Source organism: Pseudophryne corroboree, chromosome 6 (assembly GCF_028390025.1).
Source record: "Pseudophryne corroboree isolate aPseCor3 chromosome 6, aPseCor3.hap2, whole genome shotgun sequence".
NCBI lineage: Eukaryota > Metazoa > Chordata > Amphibia > Anura > Myobatrachidae > Pseudophryne > Pseudophryne corroboree.
Window position 1 is genome coordinate 325,794,838 of NC_086449.1, and position 24,136 is coordinate 325,818,973.

The following is a 24,136-nucleotide window of genomic DNA, read 5'->3' on the forward strand; positions in this document are numbered from 1 at the left end:
CTGAAGCTAAGGGCCATTTACAATGCTCTAAGCTTAGCGAGACCTCTGCTTCAAGGTCAGCCGGTGTTGATCCAGTCGGACAACATCATGGCAGTCACCCACGTAAACAGACAGAGTGGCACAAGAAGCAGGAGGGCAATGGCAGAAGCTGCAAGGATTCTCCGCTGGGCGGAAAATCATGTAATAGCACTGTCAACAGTATTCATTCCGGGAGTGGACAACTGGGAAGCAGACTTCCTCAGCACGACCTCCACCCGGGAGAGTGGGGACTTCACCCAGAAGTCGTCCACATGATTAAAAAACTCGACAGGTATTGCGCCAGGTCAAGAGACCCTCAGGCAATAGTTGTAGACGCTCTGGTAACACTGTGGGTGTACCAGTCAGTGTATGTGTTCCCTCCTCTGCCTCTCATACCCAAGGTACTGAGATTGATAAGATGGAGAGGAGTAAGCACTATATTCGTGGCTCCGGATGGGCCAAAGCAGGACTTGGTAACCGGAACTTCAAGAGAGGCTCACGGAGGATCCGTGGCCTCTACCTCTAAGAAGGGACTTGCTCCAGCAAGGACCCTGTCTGTTCCAAGACGTACCGCGGCTGCGTTTGACGGCATGGCGGTTGAACACCGGATCCTGAAGGAAAAAAGGCATTCCGGATGAAGTCATCCCTATCCTGATCAAAAGCCAGGAAGGATGTAACCGCAAAAACATTATCACCGCAATTGGCGAAAATATGTTGCGTAGTGCGAGGCCAGTAAGGCCCGACGGAGGAAATTCAACTGGGTCGATTCCTACATTTCCTGCAAACAGGAGTGTCTATGGGCCTGAAATTGGGGTCCATTAAGGTTCAGATTTCGGCCCTGTCAATTTTCTTCCAAAAAAGAACTAGCTTCAGTCCCTGAAGTTTAGACGTTTGTAAAAGGGGTACTGCATATACAGCCTCCTTTTGTGCCTCCAGTGGCAATTTGGGATCTCAATATAGTTTGGGTTCCAAAAGTCACATTGGTTTGACCCACTTAAATCTGTGGAGTTAAAATATCTCACATGGAAAGTGGTCATGCTGTTGGCCCTGGCCTGGGCCAGGCGCGTGTCAGGATTGGCGGCTTTATCCTGTAAAAGCCCTTATCTGATTTTCCATTCGGACAGGGCGGAATTGAGGACTCGTCCTCAGTTTCTCCCTAAGGTGGTTCCAGCGTTTTCACCTGAACCAATCTATTGTGGTGCCTGCGGCTACTAGGGACTTGGAGGAATCCAAGTTGCTGGATGTTGTCAGGGCCCTGAAAATATGTTCCAGGACGGCTGGAGTCAGGAAATCTGACTCGCTGTTTATCCTGTATGCACCCAACAAGCTGGGTGCTCCTGCTTCTAAGCAGACTATTGCTCGTTGGATTTGTAGTACAATTCAGCTTGCACATTCTGTGGCAGGCCTGCCACAGCTAAAATCTGTAAAAGCCCGTTCCACAAGGAAAGTGGGCTCATCTTGGGCGGCTGCACGAGGGGTCCCGGCTTTACAACTTTGCCGAGCAACTACTTGGTCAGGGGCAAACACGTTTGCTAAATTCTACAAATTTGATACCCTGGCTGAGGAGGACCTGGAGTTCTCTCATTCGGTGCTGCAGAGTCATCCGCACTCTCCCGCCCGTTTGGGAGCTTTGGTATAATCCCCATGGTCCTTACGGAGTCCCCAGCATCCACTTAGGACGTTAGAGAAAATAAGAATTTACTTACCGATAATTCTATTTCTCGTAGTCCGTAGTGGATGCTGGGCGCCCATCCCAAGTGCGGATTGTCTGCAATACTTGTACATAGTTATTGTTACAAAAATCGGGTTATTATTGTTGGGAGCCATCTTTTCAGAGGCTCCTCTGTTATCATACTGTTAACTGGGTTCAGATCACAAGTTATACGGTGTGATTGGTGTGGCTGGTATGAGTCTTACCCGGGATTCAAAATCCTTCCTTATTGTGTACGCTCGTCCGGGCACAGTTTCCTAACTGAGGCTTGGAGGAGGGTCATAGGGGGAGGAGCCAGTGCACACCAGTTAGTCCTAAAGCGTTCTTTAGATGTGCCCAGTCTCCTGCGGAGCCGCTATTCCCCATGGTCCTTACGGAGTCCCCAGCATCCACTACGGACTACGAGAAATAGAATTATAGGTAAGTAAATTCTTATTTTTCATCGTTCTGGCGATCGTAATGTGATTGACAGGAAATGGGTGTTACTGGGCGGAAACAGGCCGTTTTATTGGCGTGTGGGAAAAAACGCTACCGTTTCCGGAAAAAACGCAGGAGTGGCCGGAGAAACGGGGGAGTGTCTGGGCGAACGCTGGGTGTGTTTGTGACGTCAAACCAGGAACGACAAGCACTGAACTGATCGCAGATGCCGAGTAAGTCTGAAGCTACTCAGAAACTGCTACGAGGTGTGTAATCGCAATATTGCGAATACATCGTTCGCAATTTTAAGATGCTAAGATTCACTCCCAGTAGGCGGCGGCTTAGCATGAGCAAATCTGCTAAAATCCGCTTGCGAGCGAACAACTCGGAATGACCCCCCATGTGCATTGCAGGGGGTGGCAAATATAACATGTGCAGAGAGAGTTATAGGCCCTACACACTGGACGATATTCTGAAAGATATGAACGATCTCGTTCATAAATGAACGAGAACTCGTTCATATCTTTCAGTGTGGAGACTCCAGCGATGAACGATGCGCGGCCCCGCGCTCGTTCATCGCTGGTCTCCCGTCGGCTGTGCATGCAGGCCAATATGGACGATCTCGTCCATATTTGCCTGCACTTCAATGCAGCCGCGTGACGGGGGGAGTGAAGAAACTTCACTCCCCCCGTCACTGCCCCCCCGCCGCCGGGTCGCTCGTCGGCCGTATCGGCCGTCGGGCACCTCGGCGGCACATCAGGAAATGAGTAGGGCCCTTTAGATTTGGGTGGGGTGTGTTCAAACTGAAATCTAAATTGCAGTGTAAAAATAAAGCAGCCAATATTTACCCTGCACAGAAACAAAATAACCTACCCAAATCTAACTCTCTCTGCACATGCTATATCTGCCCCACCTGCAGTGCACATGGCTTTGCCCATTAGAGGAAGATTTTGCTTTTGCAATAAACCTTGAATTAGGCTCTATATTAGCAAACAGCATATGTGCTGCACTATACACCTCCTCGACGGAGGCTCCCTGCACGGATCCTACTCCCTGTTTATAAAAATGGCCATTTCTGGGTGTAAACCGGACAGCTACCTTGAAGACAACCGTAAGAAATCCATTTTGTGATGTGAGAGTATAGCCAGACTTGTGTGCTAATCTTAGGCATGTGTATGACAGAGGACGCCTGTTTCTGACTGATCTTTTGAACCAAGCATTGTATAGATGCAAGTTCCAATGCTAATGGTGACAGCTGAGGCAGTGAATGAAGAAACAGTGGCCGGTGCAACTATACACATAAAGCTGTGTGGATAATCGCAGTAAATCTGGATTCCGCAGCCACCCCAGGCCTTCTATCTGTAGAAAGTTCTACAAACTTATTTTATCAGCAGGATTAGGGGCCCACTTAGCAACGAGCTTTAACTGGTTGCGTATGATAAATGGTGCTCCAGCCAATCAGCTCTTAACTGTCATGAGTTTAAAAAATAACAGTTGGGAGCTGGAGCACCATTTATCATACACTACGAGATTTAAATAGCTTAAACTCATTGCTAAATGGGCCCCTTAGTCATAAATGTGATTAAGTGGAGGTTGCTTTTTGTACCTGTATACAGTAATGTACAGGGTAACACTCTCTTCCTGTAATGTAGGTAAGCTCACTGGTATGAATGAGATCACAGAGCGGTTGTCAGTGTCTGGGAAATATCACAGTGACCACGTCATAGTACAGAGAGTCATATCTGCTGCTAACATGAACCGTGTCCCATGCGGTGCTGATAAAGAATACAGGTAATGTGCCTACATATTCGCATGCTTTTTAATTTTTATGTCACTAATTATTATAAAATGAATTGTGTGAAATCAGTTCACAAGGTGCTAATTCTTTGTACATAGGGTGCTCATTTATATACAGTAGTTTATTTATATAGCACCTTTCTCCAAAAGGACTCAAATCCATATTACAAAGGAGGCAACCCTCATGGGCTCACTATAATGGTCACAGTGGGTGAATACAAACAAAATAAAATACAAAGAGCAAGGATAACCAGTTCCACGAATTGTTCATCCCACCCATGAAAGTACAGGACGTGGCAGCCACCTCTGTTGCACTACATAGGTTACAATGGCTGGGATAAGCAACATATGAAAATATGATCACACTTTGTGGTGATACAGAACATTAGGGGGGGCAATGCATATTGTTGCACCTGGGCTCTCCACTCTAGTTCTGCCACTGGTAGGGAAGAGTTATGTGATCCAGCACCGCAACATGATTCCATGTGCTATACTATATATATATATATATATATATATATATATATATATATATAATAACTGGTAATAAATAAATAATACTGCCATCTAATAATAAAATGCAGGCTTGTACAAGATATTGCAGAGCAGGCTCTTCCTGACCACTCTGGGTTGTGATGGTTATTTTATGAAGCATAATCTCCCTAGGGAGGCAAGTCATACCACCCCCCATAAACTCATTATAATAGGACATTAGTCTGTAAGACTCCCATCCATTATGCAAAACTAGAGAAAATGTGAACACAAAAATTTGATATTTAAATGAAAAGCAAACTACACACATACCAACCTTCATTAAATAAATAATTATTGTAGAGTCTACTGAATAGAACAATCTAAAGTAATTATAGCACCAGTTGGTTTCAATAAACACCAGTAAAAAGCAAATCCCAGATACTCGATGTCAGTGGCCTTTATGTAGAATTTTGATCTGTCATGTTCTATCTGCAGAAAAAGCCAAAAAGAGCACTCCCTCCTGTGTATTTCTTCCGACATTGAATTATTAAAATCGGGAGTCAGACTGCAGCTGATCTGATAAGAAATGATTCACAAGAGTTCCCAACATTTTCCATAAATATTATTGATTAGAAGTCCCTAGTGTACTAAATACTATATGTTGGTGTAGTGCAAATAAGATGCAGTGAGCAGGAGTAGTCTTCATATGGTATGTAGACATTCAGTCTGGTTTAGGCAGCTGGTCCATATTTTAAAGAGATACACTGCAAAATGTACTGTTTCAGCAAATGTTTGTTTGTGACCAGGGCGATGCCATGTGCACTGCAGGTGGGGCAGATATAGCATGTGCAGAGAGAGTTAGATTTGGGTAGGTTATTTTGTTTCTGTGCAGGGTAAATATTGGCTGCTTTATTTTTACACTGCAATTTAGATTTCAGTTTGAACACACCCCACCCAAATCTAAAGGGCCCTACTCATTTCCCGATGTGCCGCCGAGGTGCCCGACGGCCGATACGGCCGACGAGCGACCCGGCGGCGGGGGGGCAGTGACGGGGGGAGTGAAGTTTCTTCACTCCCCCCGTCACGCGGCTGCATTGAAGTGCAGGCAAATATGGACAAGATCGTCCATATTGGCGGGTAACAAACTAATAAAGTGGCTTCTGTAAGAAATACACTAATAATAATGATAATACTTTTTTATTTATTTAGCGCTTTTTTTTTAATCAGGACTCAAGGTTACAAGCATCAGAAAGATAGCACAGAGTTTTAGCATTACAGCTCGCAGAACACAAACTGAAAAACAGTGATTATAGGGCCTGATTCAGACCTGATTGCTGCTGGGCATTTTTGCACAGCGGGCGATCAGGTCTGAACTGCGCATGCCAGAGATGTGATCGGCATCTCTGCCCAGTGATTTCCTCTTCCTAATTGACAGGCAGAGGCATTCGCTGGATGGGAGGGGGCGGGCCGGCGGCGTTGGGTTGCCATTTTGGGATCGCAGTCCTGGCAACGCAAGCGTGCCCGGACCATGCAGGGGGCGGGCCGTGTCGGCTGCGACGTCACACGCAGCCACTGTGACCCGGAGAGTGATGGGTAGCTCCCTGCCAGCGCGCAAGAGCTGGGCTGGTAGGGAGCTACTCTTCAGGTACAAAGCATCGCCGCCGTGCAATGCTTTTGTACCTGTGTGATGGGGGAGGGCCTGACATGCGGGGCAGACTAGCCCTGTGCTGGGCGTCCCCTCGCATGTCAGGGTGGCTGATCGTAGCTGCACGGCTACAATCAGGTCTGAATTAGGCCCATAGTGTACATAACGGTCACATTAAGCTTAATGCAGAGTTGGTGCAGCTATTTTCATTAAGAAGTCCAACAGGTTACATAAACCACCCGCTAAAAGGTACCAGGCAAAGCAGTAATTTGGGGCGTGTTAACATAGGTTACCCTAGGTGGAATAGGCAACATCTAGAAGAGATGACACAAAAATGGGGAAGTAGCAGTGTTCTAAATGTAGAGATAAAGCCTTTACATAACAATCAATTCCAAGTATTTTTAATCCCACCGATGGGCATACCAGGCTAGGCAGCCATCTTGGTCGCACTACAATGGTTACAATTTGTGAGATTAGCCATACAAAGAACTAAGGCATATACAGGTGACTGAAACATACTAGGATATGCATTGCATAAATAGATCCATGTGTTGTTCATCCCATCCAAGAAAGAACTATGGGGATCATTCCGACCCGATCGCTCGCTGCAGTTTATCGCAGCACAGCGATCGGGTCGGAACTGCGCCGGCGCATGGCAGCCGTAGTTGCCTAGCAATCGCCTCTGAGACAGAGGCGGTCGCTGGGCGGGAGGGGGCTGGACGGCGGCGCTAAGCTGTGCGATGCCTTTGCACTTCTGCGGGGGGGGGGCGGCACTGACATGCGGGGTGGACTAGCCCTATGCTGGGCGTCCCCTCGCATGTCAATGTGAATGATCGTAGCTGTGCTAAATTTAGCACAGCTACGATCAATTCGGAATGACCCCATATATGAGGCATAAATCTGGGGCCCTCTGCATAGGTTGTGCAATTAGCAAAAGTAAATAGTAAATGAAATGCTGTACAAAAACAATACTATAGTATTATGGGGCCTATTTATTACGATATTTTTTGCTGTCAGCCCTATGAAGACATCCTATTTAGGTGGATTACAGCAATATTTAATTATCTGGGTCATTTACCTACAGGGTACCGCTCCAGCTGTCAGAGATATTTGCACCAATCTCTATTTCTCTGACGTCCTAGTGGATGCTGGGAACTCCGTAAGGACCATGGGGAATAGCGGCTCCGCAGGAGACTGGGCACAACTAAGAAAGATTTAGGACTACCTGGTGTGCACTGGCTCCTCCCTCTATGCCCCTCCTCCAGACCTCAGTTAGAATTTTGTGCCCGGCCGAGCTGGATGCACACTAGGGGCTCTCCTGAGCTCTTAGAAAAGAAAGTATAATTAGGTTTTTTATTTTCAGTGAGATCTGCTGGCAACAGACTCACTGCTACGAGGGACTGAGGGGAGAAGAAGCGAACCTACCTGCTTGCAGCTAGCTTGGGCTTCTTAGGCTACTGGACACCATTAGCTCCAGAGGGATCGAACACAGGCCCAGCCTCGGTCGTCCGGTCCCGGAGCCGCGCCGCCGTCCCCCTTGCAGAGCCAGAAGCAAGAAGAACGTCCAGGAAATCGGCGGCTGAAGACTCCGGTCTTCATTAAGGTAGCGCACAGCACTGCAGCTGTGCGCCATTGCTCCCCATGCACACCACACACTCCGGTCACTGATGGGTGCAGGGCGCTGGGGGGGGGGGCGCCCTGGGCTGCAATAAGAGTACCTTAGCTGGCAAATAAACACATAATATAGTCAGTAAGACTATATATGTGTAAAATCCCCTGCCACAAATATCCTGAAAAAAGCGGGAGAAGTCCGCCGTGAAGGGGGCGGGGCTATCTCCCTCAGTACACTGGCGCCATTTCCTCTCACAGCTCCGCTGGAAGGACGCTCCCAAGGCTCTCCCCTGCAGTTTCCAGGCTCAATAGGGTAAAAAAGAGAGGGGGGGCACTAAATTTAGGCGCAAACTGTGTATTATAGCAGCTATAGGGGAAAAATCACTGTGTGTAGTGTGTATCCCTGCATTATATAGCGCTCTGGTGTGTGCTGGCATACTCTCTCTCTGTCTCCCCAAAGGACTTTGTGGGGTCCTGTCCTCAGTCAGAGCATTCCCTGTGTGTGTGCGGTGTGTCGGTACGGCTGTGTCGACATGTTTGATGAGGAGGCTTATGTGGAGGCGGAGCAGGTGCCGATAAATGTGATGTCACCCCCTGCGGGGTCGACACATGAATGGATGGACATGTGGAAGGAATTACGCGACAGTGTCAACTCCTTACATAAAAGGTTTAACGACATAACAGATGTGGGACAGCCGGCTTCTCTGCCCGTGCCTGCCCAGGCGTCTCAAAAGCCATCAGGGTCTCTAAAACGCCCACTACCTCAGATGGCAGACACAGATGTCGACACGGATACTGACTCCAGTGTCGACGATGATGAGACTAGTGTACATTCCAATAGAGCCACTCGTTATATGATTACGGCAATGAAAAATGTGTTGCACATTTCTGATATTACCCCAGGTACCACAAAAAAGGGTATTATGTTTGGGGAGAAAAAGCTACCAGTGGTTTTTCCCCCATCTGATGAATTCAATGAAGTGTGTGAAGAAGCGTGGGCTTCCCCCGATAAGAAACTGGTAATTTCTAAAAAGTTACTAATGGCGTACCCTTTCCCGCCAGAGGACAGGTCACGTTGGGAGACATCCCCTAGGGTGGATAAAGCGCTCACACGTCTGTCAAAAAAGGTGGCACTACCGTCTCCGGACACGGCCGCCCTAAAGGAGCCTGCGGATAGAAAGCAGGAGGCTATCCTGAAGTCTGTATATACACACTCAGGAATTATACTGAGACCGGCTATTGCTTCAGCATGGATGTGCAGTGCTGCAGCTGCGTGGTCAGATTCCCTGTCGGAAAACATTGATACCCTAGACAGGGACACTATATTGCTAACCGTAGAGCATATTAAAGACGCTGTCTTATACATGAGAGATGCACAGAGGGATATTTGCCGGCTGGTATCTAAAATAAACGCAATGTCCATTTCTGCCAGGAGAGGATTGTGGACTCGGCAGTGGACAGGAGATGCAGATTCTAAAAGGCACATGGAAGTTTTGCCTTACAAGGGTGAGGAGTTGTTTGGGGATGGTCTCTCGGACCTCGTTTCCACAGCGACAGCTGGTAAGTCTGCATTTTTACCCCATGTTCCCTCACAGCCAAAGAAAGCACCATATTATCAGGTACAGTCCTTTCGGCCCCAGAAAGGCAAGCGGGTTAGAGGCGCGTCCTTTCTGCCCAGAGGCAGAGGTAGAGGGAAAAAGCTGCAACATACAGCCAGTTCCCAGGAACAAAAGTCCTCCCCCGCTTCCTCTAAGTCCACCGCATGACGCTGGGGCTCCACAGGCGGAGCCAGGTACGGTGGGGGCCCGTCTCAAGAACTTCAGCGACCAGTGGGCTCGCTCACGGGTGGAATTCGAGACGTCTCCCCCTCGCCGTTTCCTCAAATCTGCGTTGCCGACAGCTCCCCCGGACAGGGAGGCAGTGCTGGAGGCGATTCACAAGCTGTATTCTCAGCAGGTGATAATCAAGGTACCCCTCCTTCAACAAGGACGGGGTTACTATTCCACAATGTTTGTGGTACCGAAACCGGACGGTTCGGTGAGACCCATTTTAAATTTAAAATCCTTGAACACCTATATAAGAAGGTTCAAGTTCAAGATGGAATCGCTCAGGGCGGTGATTGCAAGCCTGGACGAGGGGGATTACCTGGTATCACTGGACATCAAGGATGCTTACCTGCATGTCCCCATTTACCCTCCTCACCAGGAGTACCTCAGATTTGTGGTACAGGACTGTCATTACCAATTCCAGACGTTGCCGTTTGGTCTGTCCACGGCACCGAGGGTATTTACCAAGGTAATGGCCGAAATGATGATACTCCTTCGGAAAAAGGGAGTTTTAATTATCCCGTACTTGGACGATCTCCTTATAAAGGCGAGGTCCAGGGAACAGTTGTTGATCGGAGTAGCACTAGCTCGGGAAGTGCTACAACAGCACAGCTGGATCCTGAATATTCCAAAGTCGCAGCTGGTTCCTACAACGCGTCTGCTGTTCCTGGGGATGGTTCTGGACACAGAACAGAAAAAGGTGTTTCTCCCGGAGGAGAAGGCCAAGGAGTTGTCATCTCTAGTCAGAGACCTCCTAAAACCAAAACAGGTGTCGGTGCACCACTGCACGCGAGTCCTGGGAAAGATGGTGGCTTCTTACGAAGCGATTCCATTCGGAAGGTTCCATGCAAGGATCTTTCAGTGGGATCTGTTGGACAAATGGTCCGGATCGCATCTTCAGATGCATCGGCTGATAACCCTGTCTCCAAGGACCAGGGTGTCGCTGTTGTGGTGGCTGCAGAGTGCTCATCTTCTAGAGGGCCGCAGATTCGGCATACAGGACTGGGTCCTGGTGACCACGGATGCCAGCCTTCGAGGTTGGGGGGCAGTCACACAGGGAAGAAACTTCCAAGGACTATGGACAAGTCAGGAGACTTCCCTACACATAAATATTCTGGAACTAAGGGCCATTTACAATGCCCTAAGTCAGGCAAGACCCCTGCTTCAACACCAGCCGGTGCTGATCCAGTCAGACAACATCACGGCGGTCGCCCATGTAAACCGTCAGGGCGGCACAAGAAGCAGGATGGCGATGGCAGAAGCCACAAGGATTCTCCGATGGGCGGAAAATCATGTGTTAGCACTGTCAGCAGTGTTCGTTCCGGGAGTGGACAACTGGGAAGCAGACTTCCTCAGCAGGCACGACCTCCACCCGGGAGAGTGGGGACTTCATCCAGAAGTCTTCCAAATGGTTGTACACCGTTGGGAAAGGCCACAGGTGGACATGATGGCGTCCCGCCTCAACAAAAAGCTAAAAAGATATTGCGCCAGGTCAAGGGACCCTCAGGCGATAGCTGTGGACGCTCTAGTGACACCGTGGGTGTACCAGTCTGTTTATGTGTTCCCTCCTCTGCCTCTCATACCCAAGGTACTGAGAATAATAAGAAGGAGAGGAGTAAGAACTATACTTGTGGTTCCGGATTGGCCAAGAAGAGCTTGGTACCCAGAACTTCAAGAAATGATCTCAGAGGACCCATGGCCTCTGCCGCTCAGACAGGACCTGCTGCAGCAGGGACCCTGTCTGTTCCAAGACTTACCGCGACTGCGTTTGATGGCATGGCGGTTGAACGCCGGATCCTGAAGGAAAAGGGCATTCCGGAGGAAGTCATCCCTACGCTGATTAAAGCTAGGAAGGAGGTGACCGCAAACCATTATCACCGCATATGGCGAAAATATGTTGCGTGGTGTGAGGCCAGAAGGGCCCCAACGGAGGAATTTCAGCTGGGTCGATTTCTGCACTTCCTACAGTCAGGGGTGACTATGGGCCTCAAATTAGGTTCCATTAAGGTCCAGATTTCGGCTCTGTCGATTTTCTTTTAAAAAGAACTGGCTTCACTGCCTGAAGTTCAGACGTTTGTTAAAGGAGTGCTGCATATTCAGCCCCTTTTGTGCCTCCAGTGGCACCTTGGGATCTCAACGTGGTGTTGGATTTCCTTAAGTCACATTGGTTTGAGCCACTTAAAACCGTGGAACTAAAATATCTCACGTGGAAAGTGGTCATGCTGTTGGCCTTGGCTTCGGCCAGGCGTGTGTCAGAATTGGCGGCTTTGTCATGTAAAAGCCCTTATCTGATTTTCCATATGGATAGGGCGGAATTGAGGACTCGTCCCCAATTTCTTCCTAAGGTGGTGTCAGCTTTTCATTTGAACCAACCTATTGTGGTGACTGCGGCTACTAAGGACTTGGAGGATTCCAAGTTGCTGGACGTGGTCAGGGCCCTGAAAATCTATGTTTCCAGGACGGCTGGAGTCAGGAAAACTGACTCGCTATTTATCCTGTATGCGCCCAACAAGCTGGGTGCTCCTGCTTCAAAGCAGTCTATTGCTCGCTGGATCTGTAGTACGATTCAACTTGCGCATTCTGCGGCTGGACTGCCGCATCCTAAATCTGCAAAAGCCCATTCCACGAGGAAAGTGGGCTCTTCTTGGGCGGCTGCCCGAGGGGTCTCGGCTTTACAACTTTGCCGAGCGGCTACTTGGTCAGGTTCAAACACGTTTGCTAAATTCTACAAGTTTGATACCCTGGCTAAGGGGGTGGTCTTCTGTATACCGGCGGTCGGGCTCCCGGCGCTCAGTATACCGACGCCGGGAGCCCGACATCCGGCATACCGACACTTATTTTCCCTCGTGGGGGTCCACGACCCCCATAGAGGGAGAATAAAATAGTGTGGCGCGCGTAGCGCGCCACCGTGCCCGTAGCGTGGCGAGCGCAGCGAGCCCGCAAGGGGCTCATTTGCGCTCGCCACACTGTCGGTAAGCCGGCGGTCGGGCTCCCGGCGCCGGTATGCTGGTCGCCGGGAGCCCGACCGCCGGCCAGCCGTAGTGAACCCGGCTAAGGAGGACCTTGAGTTTGCTCATTCGGTGCTGCAGAGTCATCCACACTCTCCCGCCCGTTTGGGAGCTTTGGTATAATCCCCATGGTCCTTACGGAGTTCCCAGCATCCACTAGGACGTCAGAGAAAATAAGAATTTACTCACCGGTAATTCTATTTCTCGTAGTCCGTAGTGGATGCTGGGCGCCCATCCCAAGTGCGGATTGTCTGCAATACTTGTATATAGTTATTGCCTAACTAAAGGGTTATTGTTTGGAGCCATCTGTTGAGAGGCTCAGTTGTTATTCATACTGTTAACTGGGTATAGTATCACGAGTTGTACGGTGTGATTGGTGTGGCTGGTATGAGTCTTACCCGGGATTCAAAATCCTTTCCTTATTGTGTCAGCTCTTCCGGGCACAGTTTCCTAACTGAGGTCTGGAGGAGGGGCATAGAGGGAGGAGCCAGTGCACACCAGGTAGTCCTAAATCTTTCTTAGTTGTGCCCAGTCTCCTGCGGAGCCGCTATTCCCCATGGTCCTTACGGAGTCCCCAGCATCCACTACGGACTACGAGAAATAGAATTACCGGTGAGTAAATTCTTATTTTTTTATTGCAACCGCAGTCCCCTTATAGTCGTATAAGAAAAAGTTGCCAATTTACCACTTTTCAAAAAGCGTAGCTTTCTAGAATTTGGCTACTGTGAACTGCGCTGTCATATATGGCATTAAGAAACAATATTTAACAGTGGACTTTTATAATTAATCAATATATATATAAAAAAAACAAGTGCCCCAACTGTCTCTTTAACGCCCAGCCTAAACCCCTGCACCTAGAAACATGAAATTCATGGAGTATATTCCTTCCATGACGTAAGTACCCACTAAGCAGGGTTTTTTTTATTTGACCCCCTAGGGTGGTGAAAAGGGGTAAAATGTTTCCTTGCCCTGTGCAGTGTCCTGACTGACTCCTCAAGCCCCAGCCCATACCCTCAGACTAACAAACATTAAATTCTAGAAGTATATTCCTTCCATGACGTCTACTAAGCAGGGGTTTTTTCTAAATTTGGGGGAAAAGGGCTAAAATGTTTCCTGTGGAGGCTCAAGAAGTGAAGCTGCAGTGCAGTCCAATATTAAAATAGGGAAACCACACCAACTGCCAGTGATGTTTGGCAGCATTTGTGGTGGCAGTTGGTGTGGCTCCCCTATTTGAATACTGGACTGCGCTGCAGCCCCACCCACCCCTTGAGCTGCCACTACTAATGACATAACACTTTGACTAGGTTTTCTCTATCATCCATAAGGGATACTGGGGTCACTTAGTACGATGGGATTTTCTCGAACATGGCAGTTTTTGAATGTTGAATGAAAGGGAAGATGGTGCCTCACACCTTTGTCCCCACCACAGGAAACAGAGCCTTCCTGTTACGGACCCTCTCCTATCTCCTTAGCTTATGGCTAGGGCGGTGTGTGAGATATTCATGAGGCATGTGGTGGACAGCTGGGAGGACTTCTCCATCATGTCCAACATTAATGAGAGGGACAACTAAACTATACCAGCTCAGCTGAGTACCTCCTTAACATGTCCAAAACCCCTTATTTAAGGTGGCTTATGCGAACTGGAGGCGTCTGGGCAACTGTTGGAGTTCATCTTCGAGGTTTACCGCAATGGTGAGCTCTATAAGAGTTTTGGTGCTGAACATTTTCCCAAGAGGAGGCTGCACCTTATGCAGGACCTCTGTAAGGGCCATTTCAATGTGTACCTACCATGGAAACCTCAAGAGGTGTCAACCACACCACCCCTCCCTCAGCTTGACTCCGCCTCACACCTCTCACAGGCATCACCTCTTCCTGACTTATAACCTAACTTCAATTCATTCATATTCAAATATTTAAATATCTTCATTTATATCTTGATACTACCACACTCCTGTACCTCAGAGGCATAAAATTAACTAAGCATATAAGTTAAAATGGGATGGAGGAAATGGAAACAGTAAATATCGAAGGTCTACCTGGGTGAAACCAGGCACATCAGCTAGTTGTTTATGGTACAGGTGTATAGGAGGTTACATGCGTTTGCCATGAAATGTACTTGCACTTGAATTTAGCATTTGAATTTAGATACATTGCAGACAGCAATTTAGTATTTTATACTTCTGTTTGTGCTAATTAGCTATTTTCCTGATACAGTGAGACACATGAACCAGGGGCAAGACTCACATGTATAAGGTAGTGCCTGCATGCTGTGTTAAAGAGTGCTTGTAATGTTACTTACAGTAGATGTCTTGCCCTTTCCTTGATCATTTCTATCCTAAAATCAAGGGAGTTATGAGCGTGTTACCTATGTTGAACAATCAAGAGTTTGGCAAAAGCAACCAGACCACAGGAGTTTTTTGTTACCCTCATGCTTATAATCCTGTCTATCTTTACAAGCATACAGGCAGAGCCATCTCAACTGAGCTCTGGGGTAAGATGTACTAAGCCTTGATTGGCTGGTACTTTATCTCTCTCCACCTATCAGCTCCTAACTGCCATGTTACAGGCTGTGTTTGAAAAATGAGTTAGGAACTAGTTGGTTGGTAGTTTACCTCTCTACGCTTTATCACTCTCCAAAGCTTGATGCATCTGCCCCCTAATGTCCCAAGATAATGGTTGTAAATCCTTATTTCACATCAAGCCTTAGAGAATGATGTAGTGGACAGACATAAAGTACAAGCCAATCAGCTCCTAACTGCCAAGTACCATGCTGTGTTTTAAAAATGACAGTTAACAGCTGATTGGCTGGTATTCTAGAGGTGCGTAAACACATGTGCTCCATGAGTGATATCGTCAGTGTTTGACCTTGAACGCCTGGGCAAACGGCATAGTGCATACACACTGAGCGATATTGCTAACGATATGGGCCCTAATTCCGAGTTGTTCGCTCGCTAGCTGCTTTTCGCAGCAGTGCACACGCTAAGCCGCCGCCCTCTGGGAGTGAATCTTAGCTTAGCTGAATTGCGAACGAAGTATTCGCAATATTGCGAAAAGATTTTACTTTGCAGTTTCTGAGTAGCTCGAGACTTACTCTTCCAGTGCGATCAGTTCAGTGCTTGTCGTTCCTGGTTTGTCGTCACAAACACACCCAGCGTTCGCCCAGACACTCCCCCATTTCTCCAGCCACTCCCGCGTTTTTCCCAGAAACGGCAGCGTTTTTTCACACACTCCCATAAAAAGGCCAGTTTCCGCCCAGAAACACCCACTTCCTGTCAATCACACAACGATCAGCAGAACGAAGAAAAAACCTCGTAATGCCGTGAGTAAAATACCAAACTTCTTAGCAAATTTACTTGGCGCAGCCGCAGTGCGAACATTGCGCATGCGCAGTTAGCGGAAAATCACACCGATGCGAAGGAAAAGAACGAGCGAACAACTCGGAATGAGGGCCATTGTGCAGTAACGTCATCATGCCACATCCCCGAACATGTAGCTTCTGACAATATCGTCAGATTGACCTGCATGTTCGGACAATAGGCGATATCGTTAACAACCCACGAGAGCGCGCATTGTTAACGATATAGCGTGTAAACACTGGACGATTTCGCTAACGATGAGTCGTTATCGTCCACATCATTTAAAATATCGTCTAGTGCAGTAGTTCCTAAACTTTCTTTAATCACGGCGCCCTAGAGTATAAGAATTTTTTTCACGGCGCCCCTAGTCCAAAAGTTTCTAATTGTGAAATTTAGAAAGAAATATTAAATTAAGTAAATTGTGTTTATATGTCATCCTTAGGTTCAGTTGTGTGGTGAGGGACAGGATCTGCCTCTGTTTGTCCACATCTTTTATGATTGACAGCCACCAGCACCGGTTTTGTCTATTACATTGACAATAAATAATTTGAATTGGTCCTGGACCACCAACTCAGGGCACCCCTGCAAGTGTCCTAAGACACCTCGGGGTGCTATGACACACAGTTTAACAACTACTGGTCTCGTGTGTACACACCTTATTTCTCCCTACTTTATTACTCTCAAAGGCTTAGTACATCTGCCCCCAGTGTTATTCCAAGCCTATTGATCACTGCTACAGAGACCGCTCTGTATGGATCATTAATATCAGAGGTCATGGAGAAATACCTGAGACATATTTATATTTTATAAACTAATAAGTCAGGAGAGAGAGCAAACTGACCCCTGTCTCTGGACATTACCCAAGAAGATGAAAGATCTCTTGTTGGATGTAAAAAAAAAAAATGGCACTTGAATTTAAAACAACTAGTATAAAATGTTAGATCAGGCTTGTTATACATTTATTGCTATTGAAGTTATAAATCCAGCGGTCAGTCGATGGCTTTAAAAAAACAAACAGCTGTTTAGTAAATATAGCCATTGCTGTTCCCCTTTACTGCTTTAACAAAAACTTATCAAAGAAATGTTATAACAATGCAATAAATATATTATGGGAATGTTGTGACAAAGGTTTTTATCGAAAGTTAGTGATGGTATAGCCTGTATAGGCACTAACAGCAGAATATCTGTGAAAATGTAAAATATGGAAGTAAAATTTGCTCTACTAATAACATCACTGTCCATCTTCCGATGCAGTCTTTCATCAGGCTTACTGTAGCCTGTGAGCCACTCATTTGTCTGCTGAAGCTTCTGTTGTCTCAGTCACACTCTCTTCATTTTATGAGTTCTCTCTGAGCTGTATACTGAGCTAATAAGTTTGCGAATTCTCCTTTAGGGCTCATGCCCACTGGCATTTTATACATGTGTTTTACAGTAGACCATTGTTTCTGGTGTTAGTATACCCATAGGGTTTTTTACTTGCGTTGCGTTAGTGTTTTTCCTGCATACACCTGTCACCGCTTATTAGTTCCCCAATACAGTACAAGTGTACACCTGTCACCGCTTATTAGTTCCCCGATACAGTACAAGTGTACACCTGCCACCGCTTATTAGTTCCCCAATACAGTACAAGTGTACACCTGCCACTGCTTATTAGTTCCCCAATACAGTACAAGTGTACACCTGTCACCGCTTATTAGTTCCCCAATACAGTACAAGTGTACACCTGCCACTGCTTATTAGTTCCCCAATACAGTACAAGTGTACACCTGCCACCGCTTATTAGTTCCCCAATACAGTACAAGTGTACACCTGCCACTGCTTATTAGTTCCCCAATACAGTACAAGTGTACACCTGCCACTGCTTATTAGTTCCCCAATACAGTACAAGTGTACACCTGTCACCGCTTATTAGTTCCCCAATACAGTACAAGTGTACACCTGCCACTGCTTATTAGTTCCCCAATACAGTACAAGTGTACACCTGCCACCGCTTATTAGTTCCCCAATACAGTACAAGTGTACACCTGCCACTGCTTATTAGTTCCCCAATACAGTACAAGTGTACACCTGTCACCGCTTATTAGTTCCCCAATACATTACAAGTGTATACCTGTCACCGCTAATTAGTTCCCCAATACAGTACAAGTGTACACCTGCCACTGCTTATTAGTTCCCCAATACATTACAAGTGTAAACCTGCCACTGCTTATTAGTTCCCCAATACATTACAAGTGTACACCTGTCACCGCTTATTAGTTCCCCAATACAGTACAAGTGTACACCTGCCACCGCTTATTAGTCCCCCAATACAGTACAAGTGTACACCTGTCACTGCTTATTAGTTTTTCAGTACAGTACAAGTGTACACCTTTCTCCGCTTATTAGTTCCCCAGTGCATTACAAGTGTACACCTATCACCACTTATTAGTTCCCCAGTACAGTACAAGTGTACACCTGTCACTGCTTATTAGTTCCCCAGTACAGTACAAGTGTACACCTGTCACTGCTTATTAGTTCCCCAGTACAGTGCAAGTGTACACCTGTCACCGCTTATTAGTTCCCCAGTACAGTACAAGTGTAAACCTGCCCCCACTTATTAGTTCCACAGTACAGTACAAGTGTAAACCTATCACCGCTTATTAGTTCCACAGTACAGTACAAGTGTACACCTATCACTGCTTATTAGTTCCCCAGTACAGTACAAATGTACACCTGCTACCGCTTATTAGTTCCCCAATACAGTACAAGTGTACACCTGTCACCGCTTATTAGTTCCCCAATACAGTACAAATGTACACCTGCTACCGCTTATTAGTCCCCCAATACAGTACAAGTGTACCCCTGTCACTGCTTATTAGTTCCCCAGTACAGTACAAATGTACACCTGTCTCAGTGTATTAGTTCCCCAGTGCATTACAAGTGTACACCTGTCGCCACTTATTAGTTCCCCAGTACAGTACAAGTGTATGCCTATCACCACTTATTAGTTCCCCAGTACAGTACAAGTGTACACCTGTCACCGCTTATTAGTTCCCCAGTACAGTACAAGTGTACACCTGTCACCGCTTATTAGTTCCCCAGTACAGTACAAGTGTAAACCTGCCCCCGCTTATTAGTTTCACAGTACAGTACAAGTGTAAACCTGTCACCACTTATTAGTTCCACAGTACAGTACAAGTGTACACCTATCACCGCTTATTAGTTCCCCAGAACAGTACAAGTGTAAACCTGCCCCCGCTTATTAGTTCCACAGTACAGTACAAGTGTATGCCTATCACCACTTATTAGTTCCCCAGTACAGTACAAGTGTACACCTGTCACCGCTTATTAGTTCCCCAGTACAGTACAAGTGTAAACCTATCACCGCTTATTAGTTCCACAGTACAGTACAAGTGTACACCTGTCACCGCTTATTAGTTCCCCAATACAGTACAAATGTACACCTGTCACTGCTTATTAGTTTTTCAGAACAGTACAAGTGTACACCTGTCTCAGTTAATTAGTTCCCCAATGCATTACAAGTGTACACCTGTCACCGCTTATTAGTTCCCCAGTACAGTACAAGTGTACACCTGTCACCGCTTATTAGTTCCCCAGTACAGTACAAGTGTACACCTGTCACCGCTTATTAGTTCCCCAGTACAGTACAAGTGTACACCTGTCACCGCTTATTAGTTCCCCAGTACAGTACAAGTGTACACCTGTCACCGCTTATTAGTTCCCCAGTACAGTACAAGTGTACACCTGTCACCGCTTATTAGTTCCACAGTACAGTACAAGTGTAAACCTGTCACCACTTATTAGTTCCCCAGTACAGTACAAGTGTAAACCTGTCACCACTTATTAGTTCCACAGTACAGTACAAGTGTAAACCTGTCACCACTTATTAGTTCCACAGTACAGTACAAGTGTACACCTATCACCGCTTATTAATTCCCCAGTACAGTTCAAGTGTAAACCTATCATCGCTTATTAGTTCCACAGTACAGTACAAGTGTACACCTGTCACCACTTATTAGTTCCACAGTACAGTACAAGTGTAAACCTATCACCGCTTATTAGTTCCCCAGTACAGTACAAGTGATCAGGAATGTATTTACTGTCCTTTCACAGAGAAGGACATAAAGATATCCTGCACAATCCATCCCCTTATCCATTAAACCACGTTCTTCTGTTAACACTTAGTAAGGTAATCATGTCCCCATCCCGTTAAGGCCATATGAGATTATTATTCTCATTCACTTGAGTAATTGGGGTTATTGTATCAAGCTGTTAAAATAGTGGAGAAGTGGACCACTGGAGAAGTTGCTCATAGCAACTAATAAGCTTTGAGGTATCATTTATCAAGTACACTCTATAAAATGATAGGTAGAAGCTAATTGGTTCCTATGGGCAACTTCTCCACTGGTCCACTTCTATACTATTTTCACTGCTTGATATAGCAACCTATAGGGGTCTATTTACTAAGCCTTGGGTGGAGAAAAAATGGATGGAGAGGAAGTCCCAGCCAATCAGCTCCTAACTGTCATGTTGCCAGCTGTGTTTGAAAAATGGCAGTTAGAAGCTGATTGTTTTTTTTATCTCCATCCACTTTACCTCCACCCAAGGCTTAGTAAATAGACACATTAGTCTTTATTGTGCTCCTGCTAGTAACACTCCTGCTAACATACAGTATTCTGCTAATCTGTTTTTATATAATTAGAGACTGCAGTGTGTTGTATTAATTTATTTATTTATGTGTTAATAATTTACTATTTTACTTTTCTAGATTTGCTGCTAAGACAGTGACCAGTGGAACTATTGTCCTGGTGACTTTAACTCTGAAGGAAGCTGATTCAGCATTGTTGACCATCAATAGCGAGAAAATGGTGATTGCAACCATGTTAGCAAAGGACATTGTGCAGGCACTGACACAGTGATGTTCCTGATACACCTAGCAACACAAAGTGACCTTGTGACATTGGTGTAACCTTTGACACAAGTTCACTGAGAGACTGATATGATGTATGAGATGCGTGACCTCTGCTATGTTTACCACTGCTGATAACACAATTTATTTCAATAACAGTTTCCCTCCACAAATCCCAGTAGCTACAGGCTACAGTCTGCAATATCCCTACATTACAAGGAGTGGAATGGTACTGCACAAAGGTTAGCTTCTTGGGTATAAAGCCACTTCAATCGGGCAATTGTCATAAGTACAGCAAGTATTTGCAACAATGAAACCAAAGCATTAAATGAGCATGGCATGAATATTCTTCTGCCTCTGTATGATCGTTGTTCTTCTAGCTAGTTCCTTATTAAATATGACTGAGACTGAGTATGGCAATTAATCAAGATCTTTATGTATCCAGATTATTATTATGATTATGATTACAGAATTTGGGCCTGATTCTGGCTCGCACTCAAAAGCGAATGCAGCAGCTCCTATTGGTGGCCGCCGCTAGGGGAGTTTATGCAGATGCAGCTTCAAACTCCTTCCCTTGTGTACATCTGTGCGGCCAAATGTGCAAAGACTGAGACGCCCGCTTTTAGCTCCCAAGAATGCTGTAATACCTATTGATGCATCCTTATACGTCACTATCAGGTGCACCATAACAAATTGCACCAGCCCTGTGGCAGGTGCAGTTTCTATGTCTATCCACGGCCTCCTATGCTTGAACGCAGCTGCTTGCATTGACATGCCTGCGACCCAAAATATGCCCACTGAATGGACCATTTTTGCGTGCTCCACTAACCACCACACAAAAACGCCCATGACTTTTCCACCACTTTCTTATACTGCCTGAATCGATTGCAACAGCGCCTCTGCATGTACACTCTGCATAACGCATGCGTTGTAGGGGTTTCCAGAACTTTTGCACATGTGCAGTTGCAAATAAATGCTCAACTAGGGGAATATCAGCATTGCGTGCCTTGAATGGCCTTCAGTTACAAACCTTGGGACTGTATGTAGAATTGTACGGATGGCAAGATGTGACCACACGTACAGTAAGTGTGCACCTGGTTTGCTACTAGTCATAATCATCATCATTGTGAGTGCATACTTGCACCACCTATACCAGGCACAAAAGATGCACCAGGCATATTTACACTTATTTCTTACTGCGCACATAGGTGGTCATTCCGAGTTGATCGCAGCAGCAATTTTGTTAGAAGTTGGGCAAAACCATGTGCACTGCAGGTGTGGCAGATATAACATTTGCAGAGAGAGTTAGATTTGGGTGGGGTGTGTTCAAACTGGAATCTAGATTGCAGTGTAAAAATAAAGCAGCCAGTATTTACCCTGCACAGAAACAAAATAACCCACCCAAATCTAACTCTCACTGCAAATGTTATATCTGCCCCCCCCCCCTGCAGTGCACATGGTTTTGCCCAATTGCTAACAAACTTGCTGCTGCGGTCAACTCAGAATTACCCCCATAGTTCTCACTTAACTTTGCCTGTGAGAATGACTGTTACAGCGCAGTTACAGCTCTGTAGATGCAATCAAATTGCGTATGACCCTGCATTGTCCATACTTGAGTACACTCAGTTACAGAGCATGTGCAGAGCAATGACAACGCAAGATTTGCTCAGTAAACATGCGTATGCTCAACTCTGATGCCCAAGCCTTTATAAATATTGTCCCAGGCAAGTACAGTGTTCCTGCAAGAAATTATGGGGCAGATGTATTAAGCCTGGAGAAGTGATAAAGCAGTGTGATAAGTGGAAGATGATCACACACCAGCCAATCAGCTCCTAACTGCCTTTTTTTAAACCACATCCACTCGCAGCGACTAATGACACTGCATTACTGTCTGGTGCATCTTTCCAAACTGGCACCAGCCCTATGTCAGGTGTAGTTTCTCCGTCTGAGTATGGCCTCCTGTGTGAGTGGCTTGGTGCCTCGGTACACAACCGCTCTCAGCGACATGCCAGCGACAGTCCCATAAGATATAAAATCTCCATGCATCTATTTAGCCACCCCTTGTTCTCTCCCAGTCACCGTTCTGGAACACCTCTTACATTTCATTTAAGAGCTACTGTGCTCTTAAATTAGTTCCGTGACTCTGTACTTACATAATCGGGACGCATGCGCAGGGTGAATCAAATGCATATGCTGACCAAAAACATTGCGCCACTGTATCCAACATCCCAGCTGCAATTATCATTAAGTGTATGGTACTTAATGATCGTTCACAGCCTGAAAACAGCTGAAAAAGAGGATGGTTCATTTGGCTTTCAAATCTGTTCAATCTACCCGACCATTGTTAAGCCAACTGCAGGCTGTGAATGTAAAACACCTGCATACATCGTGTAGCGCAGACCTGGCCAACCTATGGCTCTCCAGCTGTTGTTAAATTGTAAGTCCCAGCACTGTTAGGGAATGCTAAAACTGTGGCAAGGCATGCTGGGATGTGTAGTTTCACAACAGCTGGAAAGCCACAGGTTGGCCAGGTCTGGTGTAGTGTGTGGAGGCACTCTAACTACTGGGCAGTTCGCTTCTCCCCTGTCCCTGTCAGCTGGTCTTCTTAATGTGCCGTGTATGGCAAGCAAAGGTCCTAACTGTAGAAGTTAATACATTCAGCTCTCAGTAATAAAAATATCTCTGTTGTAGACACCTATATTAATGGTAATAACTAAGCGATGATCCCTCAGTTGATGCAGCACACTGATTAGGTGTTACAGTGTGACAGTTGTAGATTATTTTCTCCTGAAGTGACTTGAGTGGCTTCTTACTGCCTTCTAGTCCAGTGTATTGTACTGTTTCCAGTGTAAGTAATTACATTTATTTATTCATTTTTGTTGACATAATAAAGTCCAATGTGAACATCCAAAATGTGTCATGCACGGTTTTTCTGCAGACTTCTTGCATCAAGTGTTTAATGTACCATGTATTCCTGTTTACGTCTATCTTTCTGTCATACATAAAGCATTATGTATATATGAGTATACAGTACCTACTATGTTTATATTTATTCATTTACGGTAACCTGATCAATTTTTTATTTTATTTTTTATTTGTATATTATTGTTTTTAGCTATGCCTCTGAAACTATGATATTTTCATTTTACTAAATTCATTTTTTATTTAAATGGACTGATATACTGTATACAGTATTTCAAATCCTTTTAAGGACAGTTTCTCACCAGATAGAAAAAATATAGCTCTCATGGAGCTTTGACTGAGATGTTGTTGTTTGTTGTGTGCTATGTTGTTAATAAAAGTGTACTTTTTTTTGTCAAGAAGGATGGTGAGTTCTGTCCTTAAAAAGCCTGATTTCATCTTC

The 24,136-nt window shown here is 45.9% G+C and overlaps 1 protein-coding gene across 3 annotated transcripts in view; it reads left to right on the top strand.

Annotated features, from left to right (window-relative positions):
* The window catches only part of AP3B2 (adaptor related protein complex 3 subunit beta 2), a 198,906-nt gene extending 175,221 nt beyond the window's left edge, over positions 1-23,685 (top strand). For all 3 annotated transcript variants that reach the window (XM_063926333.1, XM_063926332.1, XM_063926331.1), the window contains 2 exons: positions 3,799-3,937; positions 20,632-23,685. In XM_063926333.1, coding sequence (XP_063782403.1) covers positions 3,799-3,937; positions 20,632-20,782 — 290 coding nt within the window. In that variant the 3' untranslated portion in view covers positions 20,783-23,685. The remainder of the gene's footprint in view (positions 1-3,798; positions 3,938-20,631) is intronic.
* Positions 23,686-24,136: the final 451 nt, after the last annotated feature.